Here is a 12,211-nt window from a genome sequence, read left to right on the forward strand (position 1 = left end):
GAAACTGAGACAGTTTCGGCATTGTCTGCGATACACAATGTAATGAAAAAGGATTTTCTTTGTAAGCCTTTGTAAATTTACTTCAATTATAAACACAGTTATCAACATGACATGAGGGTGAATGTTCATCCCACTTCTCCTTAATGTTTTACCTGACTTTGGGGAATTTCGTAGTCCGCTCCCCAGAACAGGGTCATCCCCAGAGAGTACATGTGCATCTGTGGAAACAAAGACATCTCTTAAACTACATAAGCAGCATTATAACTAATCCAATCTAGGTTTGACAAGAATCGGAAAAAAACAAGACGAGTAAATCAATAGTGAGCGCATACAAAAATAAGTAATACCAAATATTTTGATTCAGTCAAATCAACTAGGCCCTGAACCTTATTCAAAATAAAGTGTGACAGACAGAGGGACAGAATAAAAACTCAGTAATTGCTGGAGTGTAATAAAAAGTTGAATTCATTCTTATTTGGAAAGGAAAAAGACGGAGGGCTTTGAGCCTAAATCCAAAAGCCTTTTTCCATTTCCCTCTCCTTATTACTCTGCACTCATTGCTTGGGACGAGAAATCACTTCCTCTGTATGTTGGGCTTGGTGGAGGAAAGAATAATTCAGGGATTGCCAAAGAATGCAACATAGCCTTCAAGGTCTTTCAGGAACCGAAGCTCGGGTACACCGCTTAAAGACACACTCACACTCTCGGGGAAATGTGGATATTTAAAAAATCCACCCCACTATAAAGAAAGTGACGATGCCACCTCAAATGTTGAAAGAGTGAGAGGAAAATGGTGGCATTCGCAGCTGCTGACGTATGTTTAGCCGCAGTCTCTTGATGATGAGAGAAACAGATTATATTTTCTACACTGAAATAACTCAGCTGGGGAGGCGGGGAGCAGGGCTGGAAAACTGACTCAGCACAAAACTGTGTTGAGGTCTGTGGGGCCGTGCCAGAGACGGGAATCCAGTCATGCAGGATTTTTTCGCTCTTGAGAGCAGAGTCGAATGGAGGAAGGCAGAGTTCTGTGCATATGTGAAGCAAGTTCTGCACTAGAGGAGAGAATACAGTTGCTCTCCAATTCACTTCTGAATGTTTCCACTGCACAACAATTTCAGATTCTCCAAAAAAATTTATGAATGAGTTTAGTGGTTTTATGTTACTGAAGGTGATCTCATTAAAACAACACCTGATCACAACAACGGAGGAATCTGCACCCACCATTTGACCGATAGTAGTTCAAAACAAATGAACAAAGTTATTGCCCGTTTTAAGTGTCAATAAATAAAAGGACACAGCAGCTCAACAACACAACACTGTTGTTATACAATAAACGTAATGGGTAGATGGCAGACACAACACAACACAAAAGGGACTCCTTGCTTACTCTATCATTTGTCCTACCCTTGAATCTTTGAACACTAGGTAAATTAAAGCATAATTTATGGTACAGAGTTGTGCCATAAGTATCAAGCTAAATACAAAAGTGATTTGAGAGAAAATAAAACTCAGTGAAACAAATTAAATAATGTTAAAGGCGAAACGTATCAATATTTATGTAAACTGTTGGTCTGATAACATATTTTGTTTACAGTTCCCTCTGCTTCTTTCTCACTGATCAAACTGTTACTAGTACATGTTTTTTTTAAAGATATGTTATCAAAAAGACTAACAGTTCATACATAGATATGTTTTGATTTTGAGTTTATTCATTTTTGTTTTGAGTTTTCTATTTATTAATTGTTTGCTTGATAATATGGCAAAAAACTGTTTCCATAAAAAGTGGCACAAACTTGCCAAGTTTAAATTCAAAGTTATCCCTAGGATTTTACCTGAAAATACAAGAGCCTTAACAGATTTGTTTGATGAAGTTGATCAAACTCAAACCATTGGCACAGTTTTTTTTAAGGATGTGTCACCACATGGGCGTTACAAAAGGTTTCATACCTTCTCTATGTCCGAGACTGAAGTCAAGGAGAGCCCTTCCAGGACCTCTGGAGCTGTGAAGGCTCTCAGGTCCTGCTGGGTGACATACTCGTCTGTGAAGGAGATGTTTCCAGAGGGCATGAGCAGCAGGGACCAGGGGGAGATGATGAAGCCCATGGCTGAGGGGTCTGGAGAGGGGGAAAAAGACAATTCAACCAGTGGAGATGTGATCAGGGAAAAATAGCACAACCATTTTGATTTGTATTATTTAACAGGACACATAATGTGCTATATGTACTTTTTCATGGTAATTCAACATTAATATGGTATTCCAGTGTCACTAGAGACTCTTTCTCCATTTCTCCACCTCCATCTTTCTGAACACCTGTGTTCAAAAACCCCAGTGAGATGTCTCTTCCCTTATGACATCACAAGGGAGAAGCCACACCCCCTCATTAGCACTACCTCCACCTCTGATAAGCAGTCCCAAAGCTACCCCAGACTCTAACCGGCAGTTAGATTCAAACCGGCAGTTAAATTCAGGGCCAATCAGAGCAGACCGGGCTTTTTGGAAGGCGGGGCTTAAAGAGACACACTCTAAAATAGAGCGTTTGAGACACAGGCTGAAAGGAGGAGATTCAACAATAGCACTGTGAGACATATGAATGTTTTATTGGACACTACAACACAAAAACTTTTTCTAGTCGAAACCCAAATCTCAATTTTGAACTTGAGAATGAGCTTAATATGTGACCTTTAAATTCCTTGACAGTGGAATATGAAGGGCTGGGTTTTCAAGCATAACTCTAGCATCACATTTGTCTAATCACTCACAGCCTGACTGCAGCAATCGTAGACATATCTGTTGTTTCTCGCTAAAAGGCGTTTGTAGTTTATGGAAACTCAAGATGACTGAAGTAAACAAAAACACATGTTGCTTTCTTAGCCTGCAAGAAAATAACAGTTGAGGCATAGAAGCAAGAAAGGAATGGCTACGAGGCCGCAGCCAGCGCTATGGTCAGAGAAAACGTTTTAAAAATATACAGAGGAATGTTTGAGCAGCGCTGCAAAATTCTTTTCTTTGCTGATACTTAAACGCTGAGAGGAGCAGCGAAGCGAAACAGAGGAGCTGGATTTGAGGCACCAAATATCTGCTTTCAAACGCTGGAATTTACTAAGTAAATACCAGTTTCCTGTTTAAAACTCAAGTGACCATTTGGAGATCCTCAAACTCAAAAGTAGAATGGGTCAGTAGGTGTAACACACACACACACACACACACACACACACACACACACACACACACACACACACACACACACACACACACACACACACACACACACACACACACACACACACACACACACACACACACACACACACACACACACACACACACACACACACACACACACACACACACACACACACACACACACACACACACACACACACAGGATAAGCAATATTAGAGCAGAGCAGAAGTGCATGACTCAGACTGAGCAAACACATGTTGTTGATGGATGGTAAATAAATCATCTGCTAAAACAAAGATGAAAACTGACTGCTCAAACAGAAAAAATCCAAAACGTGACCTCGGGATGCTCCTACTCCCTTCAAAGGACGGCAAAACGCACAACTCTAAGTTCTTCATCCTTTAAAAATGTAGCCTGTCAGTCTGATAAGCTGCTATCTCTGATAGGGGGCAGGGGATAACCATTATACTAACAGGCTGTGTAGATTATTGCAGACTGTACGGTGTAGCATGCATTCAATTTGAAAGCCAACATGCCAGTAGATAGGCAAACTCTTTAGGTAAATCTGATTTCTATTTCCTCCCTAATATTCATTGGACAAAAAAACACAAGGACGAAATCGGAAATATTTACACGCGTCACCGCATTATTAAAACAAATCACTGTTGTACAAACACTAACTGAGCGCTACTGTTCATACACCGGGGAGTAAAAGAAAAACTGTGCAGGTGGTTTAGTGTTTGACAATGAGAGTCCATTCACAATGTCTGAGTGTGTGAAAAGCCTTGTGACATGTTTGCCAAGTCAAGTACATTGGCCCTCTCGATACATTAGGTAACAGTAACACCCTGGCATTCACTTCCAATGGACAAAAAGAAACAATATACATATTTCAGTATAGAATTTGCTGAAACATTTAATCCACTTGAAATGAAGACATTGACTTCCCTTGTTTTTAATGCTTTAGCCAGACATACAAATATTTAGACAACAAACTGTCCGACAAATTCGATTCGAAAACTGCTCTCATGATAAACATACTTCCTTACATAGCTCACTGACTCTATAATAGCCGGTTCCAACATCTGCTCTTCAAATTTTAGCTTCACTCAGCAGCCTAAAAGCGTACACACGGGGAGGCCGCAGTTCACTAAGTATAGCTTCACAACTACACACTGAAGGAAAAAGACCGACGTGTTAACAATGGCTGCAGCACCACACCATGCAGAGATTAAAATAGGAATCATCGGAAAACACTCCCAAGTATCCAGCCTTGCATTTTGTCCATGATGTGTTCAGAACTTTATCTCAGAAGCCTTGACGGCTGAAAGACAAGCGAGCGATCCTCATGTCATCAATGTGACCTCGGCATAACATCAGATGTGTTTTCAGGCCACGCTGATGAGGATATTCCCCCACTGCAATGGAACCAGTCAGCAAAACTGGAAGTTGCAGTCAAGCTGGTTTTCGCAGAATCACAATCACACACACACACACACACACACGCACACGCACACGCACACGCGATCTTGGTAACAGCTTTGTGGGAATTCGCAATGGCAATGACACAATAATGACCAACATCACCCAGTGCATTGGTGTTTCTTATGACACAAGGCACCACCCAAACCTTTTAATATCTCGAAGGGCACCGCAGGGCCAGCTGACTCACATCCTCTCCGCTGTAAACCCTCCCTTGAGTGACCCGCTGTTGAAGTTTACTTAAGTTACAAAGACACTCTTTGAATTAGGCAGCCTTATCTATTTTCGGTTTCAAGGACAATCATGGACACTTAGAGGAACAAGTGACTCACGACAATGATTCATACACAAGAAACAAACCTGCAATTTCAACAATTGCACTAACTATGCAGACCAGGATTTTGTCTCAATTTAATATTAAAAAAGGTCAAACATTTTGAAGGTGGAATCAGCTATTCTGGAGAAATTCTCTGATTTTGACAAAAGGTGATTTTGACAACAAGCCTTCTCCAGAATCGCTGACTCGACCCTTAAAGACAAGAAAAATAATTGCAGTCAACAATCGTACTAATGATCCAGAACAAGTATGCAGACTCTAAGTGGGACTCAAAGTTATCGTTAAAGGACACACATTGGTTTGAGTAACCAATCCACTGCCACAAGCAACACTAATAAATCATCTCAGAGAGACAGTGTCCGATCTTATTTGTCTCTCAAAATGGCAACTGTTATTCATGTGATCTGGACGCCAGATGATTTTTATTCAGCCCCATAAAAAAAAGGAAAAAAAGTAGCATGAAAATATTCAGATAACTGATTTGTGAGCTGTGTCTGTGTGAATATTCAAGACTTTCTAGGCCAATTTCTTTGCACACCTCAGTCAATGTGTTCCTCCTCATACCTTTGTGAAAGAGTTCCTGAAGGCTCTCAGCACTCTGACTGAGCACTGCCCACACCTCCTCCTCCTGGAGTGGACCTCCTCGGACCTCCAAGGCTTCTGCCAGGGACACATGCATCTTCCCTGTGTGGGAGGACAATTCAGGGGACACTGGTTAACATTGGAAAGATGATCAAGCATGCATACAAACATTAAACTTTAGCCATGACATGCTTTCATTCCTGTTACAGTATTTGACAGGGGCCCCTAAGGTGCAGTAATTTCCTTTCGTTTGGAACCTAGCTTGAATTGAGTTATATTGTGGTTCTAACGCTGTTCAGAAAAAAGTTGTATTTGGTGAAAAAAATCATTTATCGTGAGTAGTTCAATGTTATGTTGTAAAATGTAGGCTAATGTATGGCGAAAAACTAAAACAAATAGGTTATTTTCCTTATACTACCTCTCTTCTTTTTCTTAAATTTAGTTTCCAGTTGACTGGTAAAACAATTATTTGAAAAACACATAGGTATATTGTAAATAAATGATTAAAATCTTTAATTATTTATCATGGCATAAAGCAAATTATTCCTAGTCTAAAATGGCACTGAAATCTGTGCAAAAAAAATAAATAAATAGAAAAATCGAATTGTGACCTAAAAATCAAATCGTGGATATGGAGAATCGTGACGCCCCTTATTTAAAAAGGTTTCACAAATTGGATAACGCCCACTCCTGTGTCGGTGTCAGTAATGAGAATTTTCTATTAGAAGGAACAACTGAACATTGCATGCCTTGTAATTCAATTGAGAATTATAATCCTAACACAAGTCTAATCCCGTCAGAATCCGCGCCCTACTTGTCACGACAGGTCTTAACATGAAAGCAGATAAAAAGGCCCATATTGTTATAGCACTACAATAACACTCAGCAATGATGCATTCAACACTGACTTTTTTCCCCTTTTTTTTCTATCCCATGCCTTTGGGTGAACTCGTTGGGCACATACTCTAAATGTTAGCTGTTTTATCACAACGGAGGAGGTAGCGACAGGCACATGATGCACATGCAGGCACACAGACGCACTCCCTGCTTGACTTGAGTTACATTCAACAAAGTAGCAGTTCATTACTTGGAGCTTCTACCAGCTTCTGAGGGTTAAGACAGTGGCTTCATACTGAATCAGACACTAATCTAGAAAAGCAAAGCACCACTTTGTTCTCTGTGCGGTCTTGAAGCTGCTCTAAAAAAAAGAAGTAATAGCCTACCTATGTGTTTCCTGATTACACTTCATTAAACTAAAACAGGGTCAAGCTATGTCCTGTTGAGGACGGCCGCAATTGTGTAGAAAGTATACATATGTAAATATATATAAACCAACGTCACACAGCGGTGCATCTGTTTAGATTGCACGTGCGACAACACGCTATGCCTAAGGGTTGAACTTTGACTGTGCTCATGTGACCCACAAGCCTGCTGTCTCACAGGATGAATGTGTTTAAAACTGAATTTACACAAGTTAAACATGCTGTAACATGTAACATTAATTTTTTTTAAACACAACTGGGTTGTGTGGGCTTAAAACATTTTAACCAACTGAGAGTCAGTCATATGGGGACCCTGAATGAGAGAACTGTTAGGTCCATCTCTCCAAACCCTAGCTGAAGTGAAAATGATGTCAAAACAGGAATCTCCAACAGCTAAAACATAAATAGGAACACAATACTTGTTGGAACTAGAAGTGTGTGTTTGTGAGAATCAATATATTCGATTTGAAGATGTAAAAATGGCGGGCGTGAAACTCATCCTTTATGTTGTTAACATTAGCACTGCCCCTCCTTTGTTTTGATTACACCTGCAGCACAATCAACCAAACCTGCATCACCATGACAATGCAATAATGATTTCACAATCCCATGAACATTTATCCATAATGGACACCTGATTTCAGGTTTAAATTGATTTATTTTTTGTCACATGCTGATAGTGTGAGCAGTGCAAATCAGGTAGGCATTTCTCATGACATGATTCTGCACATTAATCTGATAACTAAATGAAGTGATAACACACTCCAAATTGAGTGTGGTATCAACTTGTGTTTTTCAAAGCAAAGCCAAATGAAGTGAGAAATAAACAGAGATTGGCCGAGACAATAAAGAGTTCAAAAGCAACAAATGCTAAATCTCTATCGGACTGATGTGATTTCTGCAACTTGTCGAAATTGACAATCAACGGCAGGGTTAGCAGCAGTGCTCGGACAGGTGGGTGGAAGTGAGAGAGGAAACTTTCACCAACGTTATATGTTGTTGTCTATGAACCATAAACGTCTGTCCTAAATTCTGTGCCAATCCATCCAATAGTTGTTGACCAACTGAGCGTCCAACAAAGACCTGAGTGACAGAGGAACGTTACCAAAGCAATCACCAATTATTTGCGTTTGGCATTATGAGCTAAATCTGAGCATATTAACTTACACATTAAATTAAACTCCTAGCACAAACTAGGTTGGCTGCCTCATTAGCTTGAATAGTTATTATTTTATTTCTGAAAAGTAATATGTCAAACAATGTCCTCCCTATGAATCCCAGTGTGTGTAGAAAAGAGTTAATGAGTAAGCGGGATGTCACAGGCCTAAATATTTATGCAGGAATGCCAGTTAACCATTCTGGTCAATGGGAGGCGTGAAGTCTGGGGCGAAGTGGGTTACTACCCATCTTGCTCATTACCCATGAGAATGGGGGAGAGCGGGTGCTGTGAAGACTGATTGTTTTGCGGCCCTTGTTATTTCAACAGAGACCTACAGTGGAATGTTTTTTATCCGCGGCTGAGGCTGCTGTGCAGGCCAGCAGCCTCCCCTCGCATTGGACTATGGTCCCGCTCATTATTAAAGGGGGGCTTAGGAGGCAGCGGCCCAAAACAGCCAGAGCAGACAGCCTTCGCCACTTTTGCTTTTTTCTTTTTTCTCCAAACAGTGGGGATGTTTGTTCCCAGACAGGTATTCCCACACTATAGCTAGAAAAGAAGAAAAAAAAAATTAAACATGGCTTAGTTTGCTGCTCCACTAAGCCATGTTAGCAAGTGTTAGAAAAGTCTTGGCCACAGTCACAAGGAATTTAAAGAAAATAATCCTGGAAACGTGATAGCGCTCTTTACTCTGCTGCACTTAAGGAGAAGGTTTTTTTTTCTTCCTTTTCCTCCCACCTTCCTGTCAGTGTCATCGCTACAACCCATGAAATGGATTTGGAAAACAATCCCTTTAAAAATTGCACTCCTGGTTACTACTTTCGAGTTTCTTTCTGCTTTCTTTCGGTGCTCATCCTTCTGTAGAACAAACAACATTAGAAAAACATCCATCCCTCTCATACTTTCCTTTTACCCTAAATCTTGAAACCCAGAGTAGCTGCACTTTCGAAGCAATCTTCCATTTAAAAAAAAACAAAAACAGATTCTTTTTCCAAAAGCATAACTCGTAACATAAGATACGAGAAGGAATTTGTTCATATCCTCCAAACATCAGAAGTGTGGTCTCAGCTGGCAAACACATTTGGAACAGAAGCCAGCGAGAAGAGAGGCACCCCGCGCCAGCAGTGAGGTGAAAATCTTCCTGAAGTCATCCATGCCAGGAAAATTCAACAACAAACTCTGAGTGAACCTCTGTTCCCAGAATCGTACTGTATCATGCGGCATGTGAGCGATCACACGATTCCAAACTCAAAACACACGCGGTGTGTCTCTAGGAGGCCTGGATCAGAGTATCTCCTGAAACTGACAGGACTGAATGACGTAAGGGGCTGATGTTTTTAAAACACAGAGCAAATCAAAAACACTGCATGCTATTAAACTGATACAATTAAGACAAAAAGTGAAATGCCAGCCACCTTTTAGTCCTCTTGAATATAAAGTATGTGTGTGTGTGTGTGTGTGTGTGGACAGTAGCAGGAATTTTACTCACTTAAATACAAGGAATTTAAACAAACAATGATTACTTTATGAGTGTGACACAAGTTGTGTTGATAGGACAACACACTGTCCATCACAGCACCCAACCAGTTAGCCTATACGAAGTTCTTTAACCAATGAACAGATCTCCAAATGTTGGAGCATTTTTATTTTAGTTTTTCATGAGCAGTCAGAAAAAGAGAGCCACGACTATTCCATGATTATCAGCTCGACTCTGGACCCACGGCCCTCACTTCTCATTTTGGTCTCGACCTCATCCGCTCCATTTCTGTTAATCACAGGGTTGCTATGAATACCGTGACATGCAGAGAAAAGAAAGAAAAAAATCAATCTCACCCCCCTCTCTCACACTCTTCCCTCATTTCTTTCCTATGATGATGCTCACACCATCTCCATGATAACCACTTCACCAGGGGACCTTCAATCACTCCCAACATTCCTCTCTAGTCTTGAGTGACACATTAAAATAGAAAAAAAAACTCATGACCTTTGACATTGGATTAATTTGACTACTTTTCTATGGTAATGAATGGGGGAGGGTTTTAAAAAAATGCCTTCTTACAGCCCCCCTCCAATAAAGCATTCAGTCAGCACTGACCAACGAGAAAATTAATTGTTGAAAATGTGGACAATTCTTCTTCTCACAATTACACAGAGTGCTGGTGGACGAACTTAAAACCAGTGAGCAAAGAAGGCTGACTGTATTGTTTTTCTTTGTTTTGTTTGGTAGTGACGTTTCCTCCCTCATTAACTTAAAAAATGCACGTATAGGCTACTGGTGGTGTGGTCAAAGATGCCCCGTGCGGGACACCATCGGAAGCAGCATTGTTGTAACATTAACCCCAAACCCCCTAGGTTGAGACTGCAGGCTTAACAGACACGCATCAGCGTTTGAGGCTCGACACAACTCGACTCATAACGCTGATGAAAGCTACAAGTTAACACAATAAAGTTTTTTCGAACAATAGGCTACGTTTCTGAGTGCTCGAACCGAAACTCACCAGGCGAGAAGAGCTACAAAGTCGCTTAAAAGGGGGGAAAAATGTTCGTACTCCGGCGAGGCTATGAGTGCGCACACGAACGGGACAAGAGGCCATCCCATCCACAAAGCAACATCTTGGTGAGTGTAGTTGACTATGCGCGAGTCAGGCAGGCAACAGGTTCCCACAGCGCGTTCACCTATAGAAAAAAAAATTCCACTTCACTGCTTGGTTTGTCGTTTGTTTCCCGGGCAAAGAAAAACATGGAAACAAACGTAAAAACAAATATTTTCCTAGGAAATTCGCTCAGAAGTCGTGTGTGATGGCAGCAACACAACACTGCGCTCCCTCCACACGGAGCCAAGTCACCATTACTGCTGAAGAGGCGGAATAACCCCTCCTTTAGCCCAGCTAGCTAAGCGTGGGCTGACTGGGAGTAACCAGACACCTTACTATGGCCGTCCATTGGCTCTCTGCTCAGGGGGACTGTCATCTAGCCGTTTCTATAGTAACACATACACAGCACAACTGGGAGTAAAATGTACAGTCAGCTTGCCTTGGCTTGGAGCATCCTAGAGGCGCAATTTAGTTTTATTTTATATATATATATAAGCTGCAACGCTTGTCTAAACAACAAACTCCAAAAGATGAGCTCATGTGAACTAAATGTGCTTACATTTAATTTCTTAGATAGCCTAAGCAAAGAGTCCAAGGGGGAACAGATAGGCTAGCCTAAGTGTTAATTAGTACAAAGTTGCTACAAAGTTGTTATTTTGAAATTAAAACCACACGATATGGCATGTTTAGGCAATAATAACATTATTCAAACGCTGAACATACTTCTTATAAGCCCAATCAAAATGTAGCTTACTCATTTGTGAAGCATAGATTTCATCCCCCGGAAATTTTCGAAGTCAACAAAAAATTCAAACAGCCAATATTTCAGTGTTTCCCACAACATCAAAGTTGTTTGAGAGTCATCTAAGCAGGCAGGAAGCAATTCACTGTTGAGTACTTCCTTCCTATTATTGTGCACTTCAAAGCGGCCTCATTGTTATGCTCTGTCTCGTGCCATCTAGTGGCTGTTAGTCGTCATTACACGCTGGTTTATATAAATGGGGGCTGTGGGTGAGGAAGGATTATCTCCGCCTGGCTGTGCCTGTCAGTGCTAAAAAGCCTGGTTGTTATCACCCAACAGGGGCTGCAGCGATAAGACAGGATTATTTGACTAACACCATTTTTCTCTTGGGATAGGGACAGTTTTCAGCAGCTGATGCTATTTGCACATAATGTCAGCCATACTATTGAACATGTTTTTGCACAAACATACAACATTTAGGACCTAATAATGTTATTTCTGGGTTACACGGTCTAACATAAATGTTGTGTACCAGTTGTAGCCTACTATTGGCTAGTATCAGATCTTAGATACCTGTTATACCAGTGTGCTCATCCTACTGCATTTCACAATTGCATTCAGAAGATTTTAGTGAGCAAAACTGAACACATTTATTTTATTGCATCAGCTCAGGAACACTTAACAAAACAACTTACAACTTAACAGCATAAAGTAGGTCTTTTCAAAGGGTAAACAATATGGTTTTCATATCCTCCCATCCCCCTTAAAATAAATCAAGAAAATGTACATAATCAAGGATAAATCAAACCAAAATCTACTTATGTTTTCTCATACTGTAGACATTTTGAGCAGTCTCAACATTTTAATATAA

At 40.7% G+C, this 12,211-nt stretch overlaps 1 protein-coding gene across 4 annotated transcripts in view; it reads right to left on the reverse strand.

The window, feature by feature from the left end:
* The window catches only part of ptpn13 (protein tyrosine phosphatase non-receptor type 13), a 54,171-nt gene extending 43,332 nt beyond the window's left edge, over nt 1-10,839 (reverse strand). For all 4 annotated transcript variants that reach the window (XM_080046957.1, XM_080046958.1, XM_080046956.1 and 1 more), the window contains exons 1-4: nt 10,503-10,839; nt 5,569-5,688; nt 1,948-2,114; nt 153-218 (exon numbers count right to left, since the gene is read on the reverse strand). In XM_080046957.1, coding sequence (XP_079903083.1) covers nt 153-218; nt 1,948-2,114; nt 5,569-5,683 — 348 coding nt within the window. In that variant the 5' untranslated portion in view covers nt 5,684-5,688; nt 10,503-10,839. The remainder of the gene's footprint in view (nt 1-152; nt 219-1,947; nt 2,115-5,568; nt 5,689-10,502) is intronic.
* Between the last annotated feature and the right edge of the window lie 1,372 nt (nt 10,840-12,211).

The sequence above is a fragment of the Ammodytes marinus genome (genome assembly GCF_949987685.1).
Source record: "Ammodytes marinus genome assembly, chromosome: 18".
Classification (NCBI taxonomy): Eukaryota; Metazoa; Chordata; class Actinopteri; order Uranoscopiformes; family Ammodytidae; genus Ammodytes; species Ammodytes marinus.